The sequence below is a fragment of the Peromyscus californicus genome, unplaced genomic scaffold, assembly GCF_007827085.1.
Source record: "Peromyscus californicus insignis strain IS unplaced genomic scaffold, ASM782708v3 Scaffold_16__1_contigs__length_79575227, whole genome shotgun sequence".
NCBI classification, from domain to species: domain Eukaryota; kingdom Metazoa; phylum Chordata; class Mammalia; order Rodentia; family Cricetidae; genus Peromyscus; species Peromyscus californicus.
In genome coordinates this window covers 77,246,046-77,270,125 of record NW_026294458.1, presented here as the reverse complement: position 1 = coordinate 77,270,125, position 24,080 = coordinate 77,246,046, and the positions used below count along the sequence as shown (strand labels likewise).

General features: G+C 42.2%; 1 protein-coding gene across 1 annotated transcript in view; it reads left to right on the top strand.

Annotated features, from left to right (window-relative positions):
* Brwd1 (bromodomain and WD repeat domain containing 1) overlaps positions 1 to 24,080 on the top strand; it is a 94,955-nt gene that overhangs the window by 31,484 nt on the left and 39,391 nt on the right. The window contains exons 14-22 of the mRNA XM_052741297.1: positions 2,754 to 2,904; positions 3,555 to 3,689; positions 9,326 to 9,454; positions 9,621 to 9,846; positions 12,133 to 12,321; positions 15,556 to 15,739; positions 18,351 to 18,444; positions 19,064 to 19,195; positions 23,423 to 23,517. Coding sequence (XP_052597257.1) covers positions 2,754 to 2,904; positions 3,555 to 3,689; positions 9,326 to 9,454; positions 9,621 to 9,846; positions 12,133 to 12,321; positions 15,556 to 15,739; positions 18,351 to 18,444; positions 19,064 to 19,195; positions 23,423 to 23,517 — 1,335 coding nt within the window. The remainder of the gene's footprint in view (positions 1 to 2,753; positions 2,905 to 3,554; positions 3,690 to 9,325; positions 9,455 to 9,620; positions 9,847 to 12,132; positions 12,322 to 15,555; positions 15,740 to 18,350; positions 18,445 to 19,063; positions 19,196 to 23,422; positions 23,518 to 24,080) is intronic.

Here is a 24,080-nt window from a genome sequence, read left to right as displayed (position 1 = left end):
TTTATTACTTTGACCAAATTTTCCAGAAAATAGAGTAAAGGAGAAAGGGTTTATTTGGTTCACAGTTTGAGGAGCTTCAATCCATCATGGAACAAGGATGTGGCATAGCAGAGCAGTATGTGCTTTGTTGGGTCAGGAGGCCGAGAACAGAGGGACAAGGGAACAGGCTAGGACAGACTATAGACCTTATGACATGCACCCAGTGATGTACTGCCTCCTACTAGGCCCACTTCCCACCCTTCCCACCTCCAGTAATGCCATCATATGAGTCCATTCTGTGATTAACCCATTGTGATCAGGCCGGAATCTATTAAAATGTAACTGGCATACATAGAAGTGTCCTTCATTCAGGTGGACAGAATTATTCTTCACTTTGTACTTTTACTGTTAGATTGTTCTGTTTAGGATTTGCATTTAAAACCTACAGTTTAGAGGGGAGAAAAAAAAAAAACGCAACCAAATTATTGCCAGTGTTATAAATTTACATTCTAAAGATAAGATTTTAAGGGCCAGGGTGGTGGTACGTGTCTTTAATCCCAGCACTCTGGAGGTAGAGGCAGGAGGATCTCTGAGTTCAAGGTCAGCCTGGTCTACAAAATGAGTTTCAGGACAACTAAGGCTACACAGAGAAACCCTGTCTCCAAAAACAAAACAAAAAAATAACAAAGATTTTTAAAGGAATGTATTTTTTTATTTGTGGCTGAGGGGAGAATGTGGTTGTGCATGCCTGTGCAGGCCAGAGATCTCCTGGAGCTCGAGTTACAGGCGGTAGTGAGCTGCCTGTTGTGAGTGCTGGGGACAGACCTCAGGTGATCCCTCTGTAAGAGAAGCAAGCACTCCTAACTCTTGAGCCATCTCTGCAGCTGCTTTAACGCCTCCCCCCCACCCCCCCACCCCCGAGTGTCTGGTAGCCCAGGTTGGTCTAGAATTATGTAGCCAAGGCTGGCCTAGAGCTCCTCATCCTCTTATCTCCACTTCCCTGGTGCTGGGATTACAGAACGATGTTTACCTCTGCTGCCTGGCTAGAATTTACTATATTTCTGTCCTATCCTCCTTTGTGTTGCTGGATAATATACCCTGACACAAATCAGCCCAGAGGAAAAAGGGTTTATTTGGCTTATAATTTACAGTCCATTGTGAAAATGATGCCAGGACCTCTAACCAGCTATTCATATCCACTATCAAGAGCAGGGGAGAATGAATGAATGAATGCACACATGCCTGTATCTCTAGCTCAGAACCCTCTCTAAGCTTACAGATCTCAGGGTCATCCCCTGCCTGGGGAATGGTGCTGCCCACATTGGGCAGATGTTCCAACTTCAATTAAGGTAATGGAGATAATTCCCCTTGCATGCTTTCCTGCTCACCGGATCTAGATAGGCGTGGAGACTCTCTTCACAAGTGCTTCTACATTGTCAAGTAGAAGACAATCTAATCATCACAGTACCCAAGGCTGGTCCTTGCTGCTGCTGTTGGCTGCTCCCTCTGGATATATATAAGTAAATGAATAAAAATAGAAGCTTTCTTGGAGCTAAAACTGGATAACGTAATAAGCAAATACACTTTATTACTAATTAAAAATTTTCTTTCCACTTGGAAACTTTTGTATGATAAAATTGTCAATTATAAAGTGACTTTGAGGCAGGCAGATCTTTCTGAGTTTGAGGTTAGCCTGGTCTATGTAGAGAGTTCCAAGACAGCTTATGGCTACATAGAAGACCTTGTCTCACTTTCCCCTCCAAAGAAAACAAAACAAAAACAAAAATGGTGAATTTTGAAAGGTGTATGTTGTTGTTTGTCTTTTTGTGTTTTATTCTCAATAAGGTATCTGTTATAAAGCACTTACCATGTCTTGGTTTCCTTTGTGTCACTGTGATCAAATAACCTCACAAAAGCAACCATCGAAAGGTTTTATTTGCTACACAGGTCCATTTCCTAGTCTAAGAGGCAGAGACTTGAAGCAGGTGGACGTTACCTTCAGAGTTGAGCAGAGAACGGTGGTTTAATGCATGCATGCTAGGGCTCATCTCAGTTTGTATACTCTTCCAGTTTAGGTTCTCTGCCTTGTTTTTCTCTGAAGAAACAGTTGATAGAAAGTTAGCAATCAGACCACCAGTGGTGGCACATACCTTTAATCCCAGCAGAGGCAGGAGGATCTCTGAGTTCGAGGCCAGCCTGGTCTACAGAATGGGTTCTAGAACAGCCAGGGCTATAAAGAGAAACCATGTGTTCACAAACAAACAAACAAACAAACAAATGATTAAAAAAAAAAAAGTTAAGAAAAAGTCGATTTGGGGTGAGCAGGATAGTTTTTTAAGTACTAGTGGTGTCCTAAAACCTGCCCTGAGTGTCTGTATTGCTTGTTGTAAGTTATCCTCTGCTCCTCTGGTTTTGCCCTGACCTATTTCAAGATAATTTGTTATGTGTTGATGAAATAGATACATGAATTAGATTCTCGCAGTTGTCTTTTCTTTCTGGTCTCATGTAGCCTAGACTGGACTTTGACCTCATGTAGTTGAGGATGACCTTGAATTTATGATTCTCCTTCCTCTATTTCCTACCTGCTGGAATGACAGGCTTCTCACTGCCATGAGTGTTATGTACTGGGATCAAACCCAGGACTTCACTGTGAGAAGCATTTCGCCAGCTGAGCTTCTTCTTAGGTTTTCCTTGTTACCATTGTATTAGTGAGGAACTGTACCTTGAGTGCTGTGCTTTCCAAGTAAGTTTACACAGTGTCTTTGCTTTGTTAGAGACACATCTTCTGAAGAAGAGAGGTTTATGAAACCCAAAGTTACAATGATAGCTTGGAATCAGGATGATAGTATTGTTGTCACAGCTGTGAATGACCATGTCCTCAAAGTGTGGAATTCTTACACTGGACAACTGCTTCATAACTTACTGGTAGGTAGTTTTAATATAATAGAATTCAGAAATTTATTTTAGTGATTTTTGTTTTTACTTTTCTAAATATTTATTCATTCATTCGTTTGTTTGTTTGTTTATTGATTGGAGACCGTTTCTTTGTGTAGATCTGGCTGTCCTGGAACTCACTCTGTAGACCAGGCTGGCCTTGAACTCACAGAGATCGATCTGCCTCTGCCTCCCATGTGGTTGGATCAAAGATGTTTGCCACCACGCCAAACTCAGATTTTTTGTTTTTTGAATCAAGTCTGGGTTGGCCTTCAGTTTGGTGTATATCTCAGAAAACTCTTTAACTTGTGGTTTTGCTTTTGAGACGGGGCCTCTGTGTAGCCCTGGTTGTTTTGGAACTCCCTATATAAAACAGCCTGGCCTCAAACTCACAGGGTCAGTGACCCTGAACCTCCCCCCCCCATTTCTTTGAAACTATAACATTATTATGAATATAATGTATAAATCATTTTTATTTAAATGATTCAAATGACTGGGAATTTTTATATACATGTGTAAATCATTGTTTTTATTAATTTCCAACATGTAAGTTGCCAACTGTCCTTTAATATTATGGCTTTGTTGACTAAAAACATGTAAGTTGCCAACTGTCCTTAATACTATGACTTTGTTGACTAAAGGGGCATGCTGATGAAGTATTTGTTTTGGAGACACATCCCTTTGATTCCAGAATTATGTTGTCTGCAGGACATGATGGCAGCATTTTTATATGGGATATTACAAAAGGCACCAAGATGAAACATTATTTTAATATGGTAAGTGAAGTGAGGTTTTTATTTGTGCTTTTATGCATTATGAGAGTTAGCCAGAAGTTGATTGACATGCCGTGGCAACTTTTGTACAAATTAAGGTTATAGAAGCGTATTACTAAGTGTCTGATAGCCTCATACAGATATGTACATGACATTCTGTAAACTTACAGATATTCATAAGTTTTACCTAGACAGTTTTTGATTTCCGCATATATGCCTGTCAGTGTGTTTATTTTATATGTGCAGGTGTCTCGCATGTGTATAATGTGTGTGCAGTGCTTACAGAGGCCAGAAGACAGCAGCAAATTCTCTAGAACTAGAGATACAGATGGTTGTGAGCCACAATGTGGGTGCTGCTGGGAATTGGGCCCTAGATCCCCTAGAAGAGGAGCCTGTGCTCTTAACTGCTGAGCCATCTCTGTAGCCCCTTCAGTATATATCCCTGTATAAAACTGAGTCAGTTGTTAGATTATAGAACCAAACTAGGATTGTATTATGAAACTTAGGACATATCCATTATATGAGAAAAAGGCAGCGCTTAATCCAGGTCTAGGTTAGTTGTTACAGTGCCTTTCATAGTGGTCGGTTGCTGCTTAAACCAGGATCCACTACAGATTGCTATGCACCGTATTAATGGCTGAGCTGTCTTACTCTCTCTTAATCTTCAGTTGTGGCGGTCCAGACACCACTTTTACGACCCAGGGTACTCTTGAGGAGGGAGAAGTGAGAAATATTATATTAGATAGAAGGAGATACCCAGGTGACGAGAGGAAAGACAGAAACACAGGATAGCCTTGGGAGGGCCTGGGTCCTTATTCTTCAACCCTGAACTTTATTCCAAAGGGCTTTTTTTTGACAATGCCAAGGGGAAGAACAAAAGAGACACCCCCCCCCCCCAATACAGCCAAGTGTAGACCCTTCCAAACACCTGCACTCTGGCTGGTGGTCATCCTCTTTATGCACCTGCTAGATAAAGCCACTAGGAAACCTAAATGGGCTCCAACACTCAGTAGCCTACTTCGTTGTTTTCTCTTTGCTACTCTGTAACTTAGGGAGAGCCTGTGCAAAAGTTTCAGAATGTCAGTCAGTGCCATCTGGTGTTTCATGATTAGATTCTGCTGCAGAGTTTTTTTTTTAATGTAATAAACAAGTGACAGTGTTGGATAGAAATACTTGTTTAAAATGGCACTTAATTGGGTTTATCACTGTAAAATATTTTTTATTCTTGGGTTATTAAACTATTGTATCATTTTATGCTTATAAATATATTTTCATCAAACCTCACCAACAAATTCTGATTTTATATTGAGTTTAGGTGTTTGTGAGGTAGATGTGTTCTGTGGGTTAGATGTGTTGGATCCCCACTTGAGCTAGAGTTAGAGGCAATTGTGAGCATATCTTGTGCTAGGAATTGAACTTGGTTCTTTGTAAGAGCAGTAGTAGTACATGCTCTTAACCTCTGAGCCATTTTGAGTCTGAGTTTAGGCTGGCCTCCCGTTTCCTATGTTGCTGAGGATCATCTTGACCCTTGAATCTTCTGAAATTATAGATGTGAACTGCCACACCTTGTTTATAGTTTTTCTCTTTGGTTTTTCAAGATAGGGTTTGTCTGTGTAGTTTTGGTGCCTGTCCTGGATCTCACTCTGTAGACCAGGCTGGCCTCAAACTTACAGAGATCCACCTACCTCCCGAGTGCTGGGTTTAAAGGCGTGTGCCACTACCGCCCGGCCTTGTTTATAGTTTTCATATTACCTTGAAATTATATTCTGAACAGTTTCTTCCTTTTTCTTTCTCTGTTTTTTTGGTTTTTTGAGCCAGGGTTTCTCTTTGTAGCCCTGGCTGGCCTGGAACTCAGAGATCTGCCTGCCTCTTCCTCTACTGGGATTATAGGCGTGCGCCACCACTGCCAGCAGTCTGAATAATGTATAACCTTAAGCTGGAGTAATTTATTTATTATCATTAGCTGAAAGAATTCAAATAACACAACTAAAGTGTAATATTCAGGCATCTCTGAAAACTCTCTCTATTCCAGTTATTGGAAAAAGCACCTAAACCTTGGACACTTTCTATGTGGTCTTAAAATTCACAAGTATACGCATCTCTTCAATACTGTGTAAAACTGGCTAGGCTTAGTGGTACACACCTTTTATTCCAGTCCTGGGAAGGCAGAGGCAGGTGTATCTCTGTGAGCTTGAGGCCAGCCTAGTCTTCATAGTGAGTTCCAGGACACCTAGTAAGATTCTTATCTTCACACACAAAAAAAGGATTAAAACTCAGTAAGGGAGTCTGGTGCATACTGTTTTTGAAGAGAACCCAAGTTCAGTTCCCTCTTTTTAGCCACCTCTGTGGTACTGTACTCATCATATATACAACCACACCCTTTCATATATGTATAATTGCAAACCCTGAAAAATAAATTTTTAAACCATGTAAGGATGTTAGCATTTGAGGCAGGCATGGTAGCTCACACCTGCAGTTCCATCATTTGGGAGAACTGAGGTAGGATTGCCACAAGTTTGAAGTTGGTCTGACTTCAGTAGCAGTTCCAGCCCAACCTGGTCTGGGATATGAGTGAGACTCCATCTCCAAACACATGTACATGTACGCACACATGGATTACATTTGAAATTACTGTGTCATGAAAAAAATACAACAGTAATGCAATATTTAGGTAGACAATAGCAACTTAGTAAGAATAAGGACATTGTTTTTATTTTATTTTATTTATTTATTTTTTTGAGACAGGGTCTCACTGTGTAGCCCTGGAACTTGGTATGTGGACCTGGCTGGCTTGAAACTCAAAAAGATACTCCTGCCTCTGCCTCATGAGTGTTGTTGAGATTAAAGGTATATGTCACTGTGGTTGGCTCCAGTATATTGTATTTTGAATTTAAATTGTGAAAACAAAACTATATTAATTCACACTTTGAAAACTGTATTTAAATAGTCTTTATACAAAGAGTAATTGATCTTGTATAATGAGGCCCCCTTATCTCACTGCCTATCTGAGAGGCCTAGGATTTGTTTTATTTTTTCAAGATACTAATTTTATGTCTGTGTTGGTCTGCATATGTGCATTTGGATGCCTATGGAGAAGCCAGAGAGAGAGTCAGACTGCCTGGAGCTGGAGTTACAGGCAGGTGTGGGCAGCTGGATGTGGGTGTTGGTACCTGAACTTGGATTCTCTGAAGAGCAGTGCGCTAGGAAGAGCAGCAAAGGCTTTTAACTAGTGTGTCATTTCTCCAACCACAGAGGCTTTGATATTTGATTCCGTGGTGCTAAACACCACACAGGCTTGTTCCTTAGGTATGGAACAGGACTTCCTAAATACATAATAGACCTGAGGGATGGGAGGACATTGACTTATTAAGGTCTGTGGAAGAGTCGCAGCTTGTATCTCACCAGGAATCACTGTGTAGGACACGTAAACCTCAGGCTTGCTTTGCTGAAATTGGTTTTCTCATTTTGGAAAACTTGTTGCACAGCATGACCCTGGGGTACTTGTGGTGTAGCTTGGCCAGTGTGTGCAATAGGACCCTTTCCATTCTGAAGCTCTCCCTTTCCCCACTTCCTTCCAGTTTACTATGATGGGTATTCTAGCCAGGGATATAGAGAACAAGGGGCAGATTGTGCCAGGGGCTACTTGAAGGATCTCGGGGTTGTACTGCATTCTATGTTTTAATAGTGGGACGTTGGGAAGTACGGGGTTATCTGCATAAGTTTGTTTATTGTGTATGTATAGGAGCATGCTCTTGACAGTGTCCACATGTAGAAATTCTCTCCTCTCATGTGGGTCCAGGCATAAAACTCGGGTTGTCGGGCTTGGTAAAGGTGGCTTTCCCTGCTAAGCTGTCTTGCTACCCCTTAAATGATTCTATTTCCTGTTTGCTAACCTGTACTGATTAATGTGCAGCAGAGCAGAAGGGATGCCACTTCCTGCCTTGGCTCACATGGTCATGAATATGCATTTGTGCTGATAATTAATGGGGTGCATGAGTTCTTTCTGTTTTTTTTTTTTTTTTTTTTTGGTTTTTTGAGACAGGGTTTCTCTGTGTAGCTTTGCGCCTTTCCTGGGACTCACTTGGTAGCCCAGGCTGGCCTCGAACTCACAGAGATCCGCCTGGCTCTGCCTCCCAAGTGCTGGGATTAAAGGCGTGCGCCACCACCGCCCGGCTCTTTCTGTTTTTTTGAGATAGGATTTCTCTGTGTTGCCTTGTCTGTCTGGAACTCGCTCTGTAGCTCAGGCTGGCCTCAAACTTAGAGATCCACCTGCCTCTGAAAACTGTGGGAGTTTGCAGTGAGGTGAATGTAGCGAGGTGAGCACAGGTATGAACGCCTGTGACCCCCAATCATGTTTGGTCATTAGAACGGTTTAATTCTAGAAAAGTTTGATTTTTCAAATACTAAACTTTGCCACTCTAATTGTTGACCTGTAGGATATTAGCTTTTTATATATCAAACAATTGAATAAAAGTACATGCCATTCACCTGTGAGAAATAAAGAAAGCCTTCATTCATTCATTCATTCATTCATTCATTCATTCATTCATTCATTCATTCATTCATGGTTTTTCAAGACAGGGTTTCTCTGTGTAGTAATAGTCTTGGCTGTCCTAGAACTCACTTTGTAGACCAGGCTTACCTCAAACTCATAGATATCCACCTGCCTCTGCCTCCCAAGCGCTGATATTAAAGATGTGTGTTGCCACCACCTGGCACCCTTTTAAAAAATAATTTATTTAATTTTATTTTATGTGCATTGGTGTGAGGGTGTCAGATCTCCTGAAAGCGGAGTTACAGACAGTTGTGAGCTGCCATGTGGGTGCTGGAAATTGAACCTAGGTCCTCTGAAAGAGCAGCCAGTGCTCTTAACCACTGAGCTATCTTTCTATCCCAAAAACCTTTACTTTGAATTGTTTTTTATGTATTCATTTGATCATTTGGAGTGTTAATGATTCAGTCTTTGAGGACTTTCTAGTTTAATATCTATATGGTTAATGTAGAATTGTGTGAGTGGATTTAATCGATAGAGTGTTTGCTTGACATTTGCACAGCCCCGGATGCAAGCCCTGTGTCTTAAAAAATGTTCAGAAAGAGTGATATTATTCATTGAGCATATTGTAGACAGTTACCCATGTTAAAGAAGGTTCTGTAGCAGAGTTGTTTGCTGAGGGCTGGAGGTGACTCGGCTGTTGAGAGCTTGTTGGTTTACTAGAGACTTGGGTTTGTTTGCAGCACCCACGTGAAGGCTCATAGCATCAGTGAACTTGGGTTTTAGGGATCTGGTGTCTTCTTCTGACCTCTGACATACCAGGCATGAACTTCAAGCACGTACACACGTGTAGGCCAACCACCCACACATACAAAGTAAAGTAAATCTGAAACCTTTTATAGTGCTTGCATGGTGGCTGGAGAGACGGCTCACCCAATGCTCTTGCACAGGAACCTGGTTTGGTGTTTTCCAATACTCAGGCTGTGCTGACAACTCCCTGCACCTCCTGCCCTAGGTGGTCCCGTGCCCCTTCTGCCTGTGCTGGCCCCCATGAGCATGTAGCATATATTTCAGCAGACAGTCCTACGTGTAGAGCTAAAACATACAGCTTGTTAATATAATGTTCTTTTTCTACTGGGTCTCCTAGATCGAAGGGCAAGGACATGGAGCCGTGTTTGACTGTAAGTTTTCACAGGATGGACAACATTTTGCCTGTACAGATTCTCATGGGCATCTTCTTATATTTGGTTTTGGATGCAGCAAACCATATGAAAAGGTAATTTTTAATGCTTTCTTGTAGTGTATAAAATGAAGAGTTGGGAGAGGTAGTTTGGAAATAGTTATTTAATTTCCTGTTGCTTCTAGTTTTAAATACTTATAATATTATTGTCCATAACAAATACAAATCTCAAGATGTCATTCCATGATCTTTACTTTCATAGATTCCTGATCAAATGTTTTTCCATACTGACTACCGACCACTGATAAGAGATTCCAATAACTATGTCTTAGATGAGCAGACGCAACAGGCACCTCATCTTATGCCCCCACCATTCTTGGTAGATGTAGATGGAAACCCTCATCCAACCAAGTACCAGAGATTAGTACCAGGTCGAGAAAACTCAGCAGACGAACATTTGGTTCCACAGCTAGGCTATGTGGCCACAAGTAAGTGCAAATTCCGTCTTTCTGTGTCTGTCTTTCTGGTGTTCCTGTTTATCTCTGGCTTGTCTGTAATTGCCTGTGTAGCGTAGGCTGGACTTGAAATTGGAGCTATCCTCCTGCTTCAGTAGTCGTGCTATGATTACCTGGTGCCACCCACACTTCCCACCCCTGGTCCCCTTCCACTCCTACTCTGTTTCCATTCAGAAAGGGGCAGGCTACCCATGGGCTTGAGCAAAGCATGGCACATCAAGTTGAGGCAGGAATGAGCTCCTCTCCTTGCATCAAGGCTGGGCAAGGTAATCCAGCATAGGGAACAGACTCACAAAAGCCAGCTGAGCACCAGGGACAGGTCCTAATCTCACCGCTGGGAGCCCCACAAAGAGACCAAGCTACACAACTCTCATACACATGCAGAGGGCCTAGGTTGATCCCATAGAGACTCCCCAACTGTTGGTCTAGAGTTCATGAGTTCCTATGAGCCCATGTCAGCTGCCCCTGTGGGTTCCCCCATCATTGACCCCCCCTGGCTCATACAATCCCTCCTTCCTTTCTTCAGCAAGACTCCTAGAGCTCAGCCCAGTGCTTGGCTGTGGATCTCTGCATCTGCTTCCATCAGTTACTGGATAGAGTATCTCTGACGACAATTAGGGTAGATCACCAATCTGATTACCTAGATGGCCCGTTCAGGCAACCTCTCCACTAGTTAGGAGTCTTAGCTGGGGTCATCCTTGTGGCTTCCTGGGGGTTGCCTTGGTGTCACCTGGTGATTTTTGAGGGTTGGAGAGATGGCTCAGTAGGTAAGGGTACTTGCTGTCCAGCCTGATAAACCTGAGTTTTATACCCATTGCTTACATGGTGGAAAGTGAGAGAGAAACAACTTATAGTTACCCAGATTTCCATATTCACAGCATGATGTGCGCTTCAGAGGGTCTGATGCCTCTGGCCTCTGTAGGCACCTGCACTTGCTTGTGTGCCCATGAGCACACAAATAAATAAAAGGAAAAAAATTAAATTTTGGAAAAATTCAAAGAATAATACAAGCACTTCTGATACTTTTTAGGTCTCCAAATCTTAGTGTTTTGCAGGATTAGTGTTTTTTTTTTTTGTTTGTTGGTTGGTTTATTCTTTTTGTTTTTCAAGACAGGATTTCTCTGTGTAGTTTTGGTGCCTATCGTGGAGCTCGCTCTGTAGACCAGGCTGTCCTCAAACCCATAGAGATCGCCTGGCTCTGCCTTTCCAGTGCTGAGATTAAAGGCGTGCGCCACCACCGCCCAGCTGCAGGATTAGTTTTTTAAGATTTATCTATTTATGTATTTGATGTGTGACCATTAGATTCAGTGTCATTAGTATGACTGAGATTGGGCTTGTCATGTTCCTCCTATTTGTTAGTCTTTTCTATCCTTTGTGACATTTTGCCTTTTTCTTTTAGTCTCAGGATTCATTTGAGGTCTTGATTAGGCAGGCAGGGAAGCACTTCAGGTCACAGACTCCGTCTTTTATTTTCTCAGTCTTTGATTTTGAGTCAAGATCTCACCCTCCATGAACATTTATTTACCACCACCCTCTGAAAGGCATTGTTTGAAAAACAGAGGTACTTTAAAAACATGGTTGTGAGCTTAATATAATAATTACTGGTACTACTTACACTGGAATACCTCAGTGATTTGAGCACTGGCCTAGCTAGCCCTCAGAAGACCCTGGGTTTTTAAAAATAGTACCATAAAGAAAAGAAATGCTCCACTTTCCACTACCTACTGAGACACCTCTCAAAACCTCTGGGGCAAGTAGAGACTGGTTGTCTTTTGTTGGAGACCAAAAGACCATCTTCTTTTTTCTTGAGACAGAAGAAATATCACTGCTTCTAGTCCCTGGGCCACCACCCAGGCAGTTGGCTGTTTAGGCCCCAGGTCTGGACAGCAGCTTTTAGTGCAGCACAGTGTATACAAATAAAGGACACAGTACACAGCAGTTAGAGCAAGTCCACTGGTCACGTGAAGACTTTCTGTGACTTAGTATCTCCAGTCTTTGATTTTAATCCTTCTGTTGAATTAATTACTCACCTGCTGTGTGTAGGGTATTCTCCTACTAGGTTATGTTTTGAAAAGAAGTTTATCGTAGTGCTTTGTTTCTGTGTTCCTTTGTTCAGGGTGCCTGGAATCAGGGTCTTGTTCAATGCTGGGTGGTGCTCCTCCGCTGAGCTTCCTGCCAGCCCCGTTGATGTGTCTAGTGAAGCTTGTAGTTGTTCTGCTCCGAAGCATCATGATTACAGATTGGTGGATGACTTTGCAGGTGACGGGGAGGTGATTGAACAGATCATAAGCCTGCAGACCAACGACAGTGGTGAAGCAAGCCCTGAATCCAGCATTCTTGATGGGATGATTCGACAGTTGCAGCAGCAGCAGGACCAGAGGCTGGGACTGGATCAGGATGTGACTGCAAATGGACTTTCCAATGGGGAAGAAACACCCCGAAGAGGGAGTAAGTACAAGTGGCATCTTTGACTTTAGCACGAAGAGTACTGAAATGAAGAGAAGTGAAGTCATCGCTAGGGACACGCATTGCAGAAACTCTCGAGCAACGTAGTTCTGCATCTAGTGTTCTAAAATTGCTTTGTTTCTCAAAAAAATGGAGTGAAAGGCTGTCAGCCCTCTTAGCTATAAGATGGAGTTTGTGTGTTACGTGAGAGCAAACAGCAGTATTTTTAAAGGAAAGTACTTTCAGCCTTTCTCCTTGTTTTGACATTCACATCTTTTGGGAAACTTACTTGAGTGGAGACTTAATTTCTTCTTAAATCAGAGTTTAAGGGTGAGCTAGAAGAACGTAGTCCTTCATTTTGTGTGCTGAGAGACCTACCTGGTAACTAGTGCAGAGTGATACCCCTAGTGGGGCTGTCCATTTCACACTAGCTGTTCCACATTTCAGCAGTTGTCTTCCTTGATGGCTTTCATATTAAAAGCATAGTACCTTTGAAGGAACAAGTCCTGCTGTTTCACACATTATGTCTCTGTCTGGGTTTGTCTGATTTTTTTTTTTTTTTTTAAGATTTTTTTTTTTTAAGTCAAACATTGTAAGCAGGTAAACTAAGACACAAGTTGATGTGTCTTAGGTTACCATGTGAACAGGCACGAAACATGTTCACATTTTTCTGCACCTTGCCCTTTTAGTCCTAAGAATCACTGCATACTAATGAGTTGTTTTTGGTTGTTCTATTTTTTCTTTTTTTTCAAGACAGGGTTTCTCTGTGCAGTCCTGCCTGTCCTGGAACTCACTCTGTAGACCAGGCTGGCCTCAAACTCACAGAGAGATCCTCCTGGCTCTGCCTCCTGAGTGCTGGGATTAAAGGCATGTGCTACCAACACACGGCTGCCAGTGATTTTTAATATAAATACTTGTATGTAAGGTGTGTTCTTTAGTGAAGATTAGGCCACACATTCCACTAGACTGCTTTTAACACGTAGGAGGTTGCCTTGTCTTCTGGTCTCTTAGCTGTCTTTGCCATCACCTACCTGTCAAGTTCCACTCCAGTGGTCTCAGGCATTGCCCCTAGTACTTCATATGTGTAAAGTTCATTTTTATTATTACTTAGGGGTCTGTGTTGAGTACATGCCATGTCACACTCTTGTGCCTGTGCATGCGTGTATGTACATGTGTGTATTGAGATTATATTGTTATCCATGGAGTCTGCTTAATGACCAGAGGAATTTATTTGGGGGTTAACTCACAAGACAGAATAAAGGAATTTGTCTCAGGATCCTGGAACGGTGAGGCACGGTCCAACACTGTTCTCTGGAGAGCTCTGCCCTGATCTCTTCCAGCATCCAAAACCATGAGGAGGTAGTGAAGAGAGAGCGTCATACATGCATCCCAGGTCTTAATGGTCCCTAAGTGGCCACGCCCCAGGGGCATGTACCTCAAGGTCATAGGCAGGTGTAACAGTTACCTGTTACCTTACTAGGGGCAGTGCTTCAGGGTATGGCTCAAACAGCTCCCACTACATGCATGTGTGTGAATACTTGTGGAGGCCAAAAGAGGGCTGTGGAGGTACAGGTAGTTCTGAGCTGCCTGATGTGGTGCTGGGATCTGAATTTTAGGTTCTTTATAAGAAGAGTCAAGTGCTCTTAACCACTGAGCCATCTCTCCAGCCCAATTTATTTTTATTCTTATTCATGTGTGTGTGCGTGTGTGTGTGTGTGTGTGTGTGCGCGTGCGCGCGCGCGCGCGCTTGTCTGTTTGAGTGTTTGCCTTTTGTGGGGACCAGAAGAGGGTTACCTAGAGCTAGAGTTCAAGGCAGTCTGAGCCACCTGACATGGGTGCTGGGAACAGAGCTCAGCTCCTCTGGATGAACATTAAATGTGAAGAGCCAAAGCACCCCCATTTCAAGCAAAGCCGCTTACCCCCAGCTTGAAACAGGCCTGAGTTTCAAAATTCTCAGAGCTGCTGACATAGGTCCCAGGACAAAGTCAGGATATTTGAAGAGCCATGTGGTAGCAACTGATTAACCATAAAATGTCCCAATGCTGGAGATAGTCTAAAAAGTTTGACAAACAACTGGTTAAAACTGCAAAGTAAGACAACACAGATATTCTGGAAAACCCCTAAAACTTGAGCCAATCAGAATTGTACCCGTACTAGCACCCCTAACTGATGTAACCTAGTGGTTTTTGCCTTTAAAACCTGAGCTTGCAGAGAGGTGGCCACCTCCTCTAACCTCTCCTGCGTCGGGATGCTCAAAGCTGCTTGAACTGCTTCAATAAAACTTGCTTTTGCATTTCGGTAAGTTCGTGTCTCTGGTGGTCTCTTTGGGGGTCTTGCGCCCAGGGCACAACCAATACTCCTAACTGCTGGTCCATCTTAAACCCTTTGTGGGAATTAAATGAAAAATATGTTAAATTATGCTAATTTGTGTGTCTGTGTAAGAGAATGTGTTTGTGCTGTGTGTGTATACCACCTCGTGTGTGTGTGAGGCCCACAGAGGCCAGGCTCTCCTGAAGTGAATGTTGAGAGCCTTGGTCCTGTAGCATAGCTCTTGTGTAGCCGTCCCGATGTTGGGGCATATGTCCTTAACAAAGGTTTTCCCAAAAGGCAAAATAGTTTGAAATATAAATGCAATGGAATACATTTTGTATACTTTACAATTTCAGAAAGTAAAAGTTCAAACTGAAGTTTATCAGTTAATGTTAAGTATTCTACATTGTGGTTTTAGTTATGTTAACATTTTTCTTCTTACAAGTTCTTTTTATTGTGTCCTCTTCCTGGTTTGGGGTATGTGTTCTAGTAGGAGGAGTCCATTTTTATTGTCTTAGGTTTCTATTGCTGTGGAGAGACACCAAGACCATGGCAACTCTTATAAAGGAAAACATTTAATTGGGCAGCTTACGTTTTCAGAGGTTTAGTCCATTATTATCTTGGTGGGACATGGCAGTATGCGGCAGACATGGTGTTGGAGAAGGAGATAAGAGTCTTATCTCTTTATCCACAAGCAGCAGGAGTGAAATGTCTGCTACACTGCACATAGCTTGAGCCAAGGAGACCTCAGAGCCCACCCCCACAGTGACACACTCCCTCCAAAAAGGCTGTACCTACTCAAACAACGCCACACTTCCTAATAGTGCCACTCCCTTTGGGGCCATTTTCTTTCAAACCACCACATGTATGTTAAGTGAATAATAATTTTCAAATATTTGAAAAATATTTCCTGATAATTTTTCCTAGGTTTTAGAAGACTGAGTTTAGACATTCAGTCTCCTCCAAACATCGGTCTCCGCCGGAGTGGGCAGGTTGAAGGTGTTCGTCAGATGCATCAGAATGCTCCCCGGAGTCAGATTGCCACAGAGCGTGACCTGCAGGCTTGGAAGCGGAGAGTGGTGGTTCCTGAGGCACCACCAGGCATGTTCAGGTCTGTTGAAGGACACGTGATTCACTGTCGGGAGAATGGTGTACTGTGGTTATCTGTAGATGACCTTGTGTCCCTCTTGATTTAGGAATAACCACTTAGGTACATTTAAGTCATGGATGAGCAGTTTAATTGTGGAGAGAATTCAGAATTTAATTTCCCAGCATTGTTGTGTAGTGAACTCTGTTTCATCTCTGAAGACACCTATTTCCCTTCAGTGTTATTTAGAAATAAGGACACATAGTGTAGTCTTTAGGTAATTAGCATGTGTTCCTAAAAGTCAAGCATTATTTTCTCTTACCATACCTTTAAACATAAGCAAGTTCTTCATATAACCAAAGATTTAGTCAGTATTGAAATTGCCAGCTGTCTCAAATGTTGTACCTTTTTTTTTTTTTTTTTTGCAAGGCTGTTGTAAATTATGTTATAAGGCACATATAACATCTAACCTAGTTGTATTTTGTCAGTACTTATTGATGTTTTGTGGCTAGATTCATTGATTTAGGTAATAATGTGATCAGGGTCTCTTGTTTACATTTTTAAAGGAGAGGTTCCCTCTTTTTTTTTTTTTTTTTTTTTTTTTTTTTTTTACCGAGACAGGGTTTCTCTGTGTAGCTTTGCGCCTTTCCTGGAACTCACTCTGTAGCCCAGGCTGGCCTCAAACTCACAGAGATCCACCTGGCTCTGCCTCCTGAGTGCTGGGATTAGAGGCATGTGCCACCACCGCCTGGCAGGAGAGGTTCACTCCTAATATTCTTTTTAAGATTTATTTATTTATTATGTATACAGTATTCTGCCTGTATGTGTCCCACTGAGCCATCTCTCCAGCCCTCCTTTTAACATTCTTTTTTTTTTTATTTTAAGATTTATTTATTATGTATACAGTATTCTGCCTGCATGTGTCCCACTGAGCCATCTCTCCAGCCCTCCTCTTAACATTCTTTTTTTTTTTTTTATTTTAAGATTTGTTTATTATGTATACAACATGTATGACCGCAGGCCAGAAGAAGGCACCAGATCTTGATATAGGTGGTTGTGAGCCACCATGTGGTTGCTGGGAATTGAACTCAGGACCTCTGGAAGAGCAGTCAGTGCTCTTAACCTCTGAGCCATCTCTCCAGCCCCATCCTCTTAACATTCTTAATCATGCAGTTGTAACATAGATCTGTGAAAAACTGGACAAATTATTTTCCTTGATCTTTAAAATAATAATTTGTTTTCAAGCCGGCTGGTGATGGCATACACCTTTAATCCTAGCACTTGGGAGGCAGAGGCAGGTGGGGTCTCTGTGAGTTCGAGGCCAGTCTGGTCTACAGAGCGAGATCAGGACAAGGTCCAAAGCTACACAGAGAAACCCTGTCTTGAAAAATGAAAAAAAAATTTTTTTTTTCCTTTTTTCTTCAGCTTTGCTTTAATTCAGATTTTTCAAAAGAACAGAATCTCAGGCTGCAGTGATGGTTCATTGGTTAAGAGCACTAGCTGCTCTTTTAGAGGACCTGGGTTAGATTCCCAGCACCCTCATGATGGCTTACAGCCACCTGTAACTCTAGTTCCAAGGGATCAGATGTGGTGCACATGCATAAGTGTAGGCAAGACACTCATACCCAGTAAAAAAAACCCATCCCTCCATTGTTTTACTTTTTAAAAAATGTTCCTTTGAAATCAGGGTTCGTCCCTTCTACATTGTTAATAGGCAACATGGTTAAGACACTAGCCTTTCCTACATCAAGATGTTAAAAACATCAAGCCAGATGTTTCAGTAGTGTTTAAATTAGAATCAAGAGACCCGAGTCTTTTCCACAGAAAAGACAAATGCCATTTTTAAACTCATGGTAACAAGCTCCTCGGTTTGAAATTCGTCCTTTTTTTTTTTTTTTTTTTTGGTTTTTCGAGACAGGGTTTCTCTGTGTAGCTTTGCGCCTTTCCTGGAACTCACTTGGTAGCCCAGGCTGGCCTCGAACTCACAGAGATCCACCTGGCTCTGCCTCCCGAGTGCTGGGATTAAAGGCGTGCGCCACCACCGCCCGGCCTGCAATTCGTCCTGTTTAAGTCATCCCCTGAGCAGTGTTAATTATGTGCGCTCACAGGAGTGCAACAGCACTGCTGGTTTGTTTAATGTGAGATACAAAACTGGAGTTGAATGATTTGTATAGAAACATGTTGCTTTTAATTTTATTTACAGAAAAGGAGTGTAATCTTTGAACATTATGGGAGAGTACTGAAATGGGATAGCCTGTTGAAGTAGTCCTAATTAGGACCACTCCAAATTAATGAATATTTTTGTATTTAGTATAAGTAGGTATCACTGAGGTTTGTTTTTAATAATATTCAAAAGTAAAAAGTACATAAAATGTCAAGTTCCAGGCAGTTGGTTTTGGGGGTGTGTCTCAGGTAGGACCTGAGCTCCACAGCCTGAGTGAGGCTTGGCCTTGAGGGGATGCTCTTCCTCAGCCTCCAAGTGATGGAGGGGCACTGTGCCCAGCTCTACGTTTCTTCTAAGTTTAATCGTTCCATGTGTCCTTTCAAAGTTAATAAACTGAATGATTTTTAAAGCTGTAGTGATTTACTGTTTGTCAGTCCAACAGCCTCTGTCACCACACACTTTATTTCGCAGGCGTTTGGAAGATTTTCGCATTGAGAGAGGCGAAGAGGAGAGAAATCTGTATGTAATAGGGAGGAAAAAGAAGTCTTTCCAGCTTTCACAAAAGGTACCTGATTGTCCTATCACAAAATTAACATTCAGTGTTCTTTATAAAAACTTTAGTAGCTTTCTAAAAGTACAGTATCGATAGCTTGAGGTCTGTGGTTGGGTGTTTAAAGCCAACATAGACGTGTTCATTGTTAGTACGCGGTTCTGTAGGTTAAAGGATCCTTGTTGATAACGTCTAGTGACCAGTACATCAGGATCTCTTCCTGTCCTTCCTTAGCTGAGTGTGCTGTCTTTCTGACGGAGCCAACTGTCATAGCTTGTGTAGCTGCCACGTAGGTCTGTGCCAGCACTCCAGGTCTGTGGGGTCCTGGGGATTGAACCTGACTGCGGCTTGTACTTGCTAGGTGAGCATTTACCAACAGTCACATCCCAGCCTGTGAAACTCTGTTCATGGTAGCTTTATGCCATTAATGGTGACATGGTAACTTACAAGGTAGTTATGAAAAAGGTGAGCTACGTGGTTTTTTAAAGTGCTCTAAGGAACTAAAAGTAAAAAATAACAACTCGGGATAAAATTTGACAAAATTGTTTCTAATCTTTGTCTCCTTCAAAACCATTTATAGTTAATGCCATACAGTGCCCATTTTGTTGATAATGCTCATGTTTCTTTGTTTCAGTCAGATTCAGTGGTTTTGGTGCCCCAGTCTAGACAACGGACTTGTAGGCGTAAATATGCAAATTATGGTAGAAGAAATGCTGGCCGGGGTGAATTATCCTCTGGCAATGAATCTTCAGGCTCGGTTAGACATGTGAGTAGAAGGCCTTCATGAAGATTGTCTTACATGGGTTTGTCTAACTGTTGTGTATACACATGTGCTTGTGTTCTGGGGTTCGGTATTGACCCTAGACATGGTAGACGTGGTAGGTCTAGGAATGGCAAGTAGCACTTCTAAAACCCTTTAATCTTCAGGAGAGTCTTCCTAGGCATGGTGTGGCTTGCAGGCCTGTGCCAACAGATTCTGCTGAGTTTGTCCTAAATCTGCTGGGTTTTTTTTTTTTTTCTTTAAACAATATAATTTTTTAACATTTATTTTGTGTATAGATGTAGGTATAAGCATGCCATGGTGTGTTTGTGGAAGTCAGATTGTAACTTGTAGCAGGTCGTGCTCTGCTTAGAACATGTGGGTTCTGGGGATCCAACTCAGGTCATCAGGCCTGACAACAAGTGCACTATTTTCCCCTTAGACTTCGCTGGTCTTGAATTAACACCCCCCACCCCCACCCCGTTCAAGACAGGGTTTCTTTGTGTAGTCCTGGCTATCCTGGAACTAGCTTTGTAGACCAAGCCGCCCTTGAACTCACAGAAATCCATCTGCCTCTGCGTCTCCAGTGCTGGGATTAAAGGTGTGAGCACCACTGCCCAGCCTGAGTGAATTCTTTATTTTGAATGTAATTCACGTTTATGTGACAATGACCCGTAGATGAAATGACACTTCTCATGTTTGGTTTTACCCTTGGACGGCTGTCAGAGAAAGGAAACCTGCTTTGCTGTGCCTTGGAGGCTGCCTCGAGTCCCTGAGCTCAGGCAGCTCCCTCCCAGGTGTCTGAGATGACAGGACAGCCTTTGATCTGGCTTTCTGTTCTGTGTTTCTATCGTGAAGTTTGAGATAGGTTCCTGATGTGTTTCCAGGCTGGCCTTACCATCCTTGACTTCATCCTTCTGCATGCTGAGATGACAAGCACCTGCCACCATGCCTGCCTGAGATTTTTTTTTTGTCTTTTTTGTTGTTTTGTTTTTCGAGACAGGGTTTCTCTGTGTAGCTCTGGCTGTCCTGGAACTTATTCTGTAGACCAGGCTTTGTCAAACTCACAGAGATCTACCTGCTTCTGCCTCCAGAGTGCTGGGATTAAAAAACACCACTGCCCTACTGCCTGACTGAGATTTTTAGTTTTATCAAAATCACATACCATATGCACATGTAATAAAAGAATATCTAAACATTTTTACCATTAAAGTACCATGTATCCATTTTCTCCAACCTGCACTACATTATCTGTTGTTTTCCTGTTTCTGCATTTAGGTATTCTGGGTTACTGGTTTTTCTGCTTTTTAACATGTAACATAGTACTTTCATGCATAAAACATATATTGGGAACATAGTAGTGTATGGCTGTAGACCTTATTTTGTTTCTTTACTTCTCAGCTGATGGATATTTGAGTTATCCATGCTTTACAGCTGTTTGTATGTCCATCATTGACATTCATCTGCAGTTCTCTCTGAGGGCTTAGGCCTAAACCCCTTGACATTCCATCCTTGGTTATGTGCTCAAGCTCTGCATCTGTATACCCTACACTGTCCACTTTTACTTACGCTCTCTGGTGGCTAGAGGGTGGCATGTTGTGCTTTCTATTTTCATCTGTCTAATCTCTAGAAAGTTAAAGGTCCTTTTCTTCACTTAGAGAGTGTTTTAAATCTTTGGAGAGCATCTAATTTATAGCCTGTTTCAAATTTGTTTTACTGCTGTCTGTGTTATTTACACATTCCAGGAATGTCCTTCATCAGATATATTACTTGAGAATCATTCCTGCATTTGTGGGTAGGGTAGTCTTTGCATACCTTTAGTAGTATCCCTGGAACATGAAGGTTTAAAATTTGAGGAAATATCGTGGTTACCTTTTAATCCCAGCACTTGAGGGGCAGAGGCAGGCAGATCTCTGAGTTCAAGGCCAGCCTGGTCTATAGAGTGAGTTCCAGGACAGTCAGGACTACACAGTGAAACCCTGTCTCAAAGAAAAGCCAAATAAATAAGTAAATAAATAAAATTTGAAGTGTTGTTTACTGATTTCTGTTTTATCCCTTGTTATGGTGCATGTAAGAGGTCTGTCTAATCCTACTGCTCGACTTTTAATGATTACATAGAAATAGTTGAAGTTTTCTTTTCAGAAACTAGCTCCTCTCTCTGTCTGTCTCTGTCTCTCTGTCTCTCTCTTGTCCTGAATTTGCTGTATAGCTAAGAGGATGGCCTTGCCCTCCTATAGTCCTCCTGCCTCTGTCTCCCAAGTGCTGGGATCTCAGGTCTGTGCCACTGTGCTCACTGTATGTGGTGCTGGGGCTCCAGCTCAAGGCTTCATGCGTGTGACGAGAGCACTTTACCAGCGCCCCCCCCCCCCCCCCCCCAATTTGAGAAGACTTTCTAAGATTTCCTTTATGTGTGTTTGCCTCTATGTGCGTGTGCCTTTGTGTACCAAGTGCCTGCCTTGTGGAGGCAGAGGAGCTTGTGAAAACCAGACGAGGGCACTGGACTTACTGCACTGCAGTTAGAGTTGGCATACTCATAATGCAGGCAGGCAGCAGGAGCTAGAGCACAGTTTCCACATCAGATTTCTTCGTCTGTCTGTGCTTCTGTCCTGTCTTCATCCTAGCCTGTCTCTAAGCTGTTGTGAGAATCTAGTTAATAACTCATTCAAGTAGAGCTTCCTCTATGTGATGTCTGCTGCTATTCTGTTGTAACTTTTGAGTATTTTTCACTTGTATTTATAGTACTTTGTTCATGTATTTTTAACCCTTCATGATTTGAGGTCATTTTTGATAAACTTCATCAGCCCTTCTGAATAGTTTAAAGTATCTATTACTTCTCTCCAGTTCCTATGTCACTTAGGTAAGGTAAACTGTGGGTCATAATCATGTCTGTACCTCATTTAGAATGTCAGCTTTTTTTTTTGTTTGTTTTTTCAAGACAGAATTGCTTTTTGTAACAGACCAGACCAAGCTGACCTCAAACTTCAAACTCACAGAGATCTACCTGCCTCTGCCTCCCGAGGGCTGGGGTCGAAGGCGTGAGCTCTCATGCCTACCGTATATCAGGCTTTCTTATTAGATTTTTTTGCCTTTTCAGGCTTCTGGCTCAGGGTGGGCTTGCGTAAGTGCATAGGAAGTCATAGGAGTTTTTCGCCCCACCCCGGTTTTTATTTGGGTATTCTGGTCACGTCCCCTTTAATAAAAACTCTGCTCTCTGGGCCAAGCTGCTCCTTACAATGGGCTATCTTACCGATGACAGAATTCCTCTAACAATCAGGGAAGCAACATGATCCCAAACAGATCTGTGGTCTGCTGATGTCCAGCAAAGACAACTCAGTGCTTAAGTGAGTACTCATGTAATAGCTGGGCATCCACACCCCACAAAACCACTCTGTAACTAGTCTTTCACATGAGTTCACTCAGTCTGGGTCTGGTGGTACATGCCTGTATTGCTGATCCTTCAGGCTGAGGTCCTTCCTGTCTGTGGAGAGAAGGGAAAAAACAGCTCAAAATGAGTCAGAAACTGAATGTAAATACAAAAAAAGAGTTTAAAATTTGTAGAAGCTGAAGATCGAATTTAAGTGTTTTCAGAGACTGCAATGTTAGTTTACATGCAGTCTTCAAATTGATAACTTTGACTAAATTGCAATTTCAAAATTGCTCCAGAAAAGATAACTTATGAGATGAAAAGACAAAATCACAAGTGGGAAAAATACTTGAGAAAAAACTTGCATTCAGTGTACGTGAAGAACTGTTGAAATGGCTTGATAAAAGTAAAGATTTAGAAGCCAGGCCTGGGGCTGGAGAGATGGCTCAGGGGTTAAGAGCACTGACTGCTCTTCCAAAAGACCCAGGTTCAATTCCCAGCACCCACATGGCAGCTCACAACAGTCTGTGACTCCAGTTCCAGGGGACCCTGACACCCTTGGCAAAGCACCAATGCACATAAAATAATAAATGGAAGCCATGCCTGGCGATGCCCACCCGTGATCCCAGGAGTGTCAGAAATTCAAAGCCATTCTCTGCTGCACAGTGAGTTGGAGGCCAGCCTGAACTACAAAACCTCTCAAAAGCCCTTCATTGGTTTATTGAACATGGTTTGCTTTTTAAGTTTTATCTAGTTACGTTTCTACTAATGATTTGAGTTTCTTAGGTGTACTAGTCTTGTTGGGATGATTCAGCAGTTTTATGACTCGTAGCCTATGGGATCAAATGTTTGTTTTCCTTCACACCTAGGAGACTTCCTGTGATCAGAGTGAAGGTTCCTGTTCTTCAGAAGATGATGAATGGAAAAGTGACAGAAGAAGTGAGAGTGACAGTGAGAGTTCAAGGTATCTGTCTCTGTCTCCTAAGATCAATGTAGTCACTGCCTAGGATTGGAACTGCTGTTCGTGAAACAAGTTTCCAGAAGAATAATACTGGACTAGCTCTGCACTGTACAGGATGCCCTGGAATGCTTTACCATGTGTAGTAATGCACACTAAGCACCTGATAAAGAGTACATGGTAAAGCACATTTAAAATGAGTATTTCAAGTCTATGTGCAATCTTATCTATTTATTATGTTTTAAAATGTCTTTAAATAGGATTCAGGTTTCAGTATGATTTTAAACCTCCGTTTTTCTCATGTTGTTTTCCTCCACACAAATCCGTTAGCCATGCCCAGAAGCTTCCCCCTATCCATAGTACACAGATCATCCCACCTTTGTTGTCTCTTTCTGTGGTACCCTGCCTCATTTCTTGTCTCCTTTGCTCTATTGTGACTGGGATCTGAGTAGTGTCTTAGAGCACAAGAATGTGCATTATTTTATTCTTTTTTTTTAAAGATTTGTTTATTTATTATGTATACAGTGTTCTTCCTGCATATATGCCTACACACCAGAAGAGGGCACCAG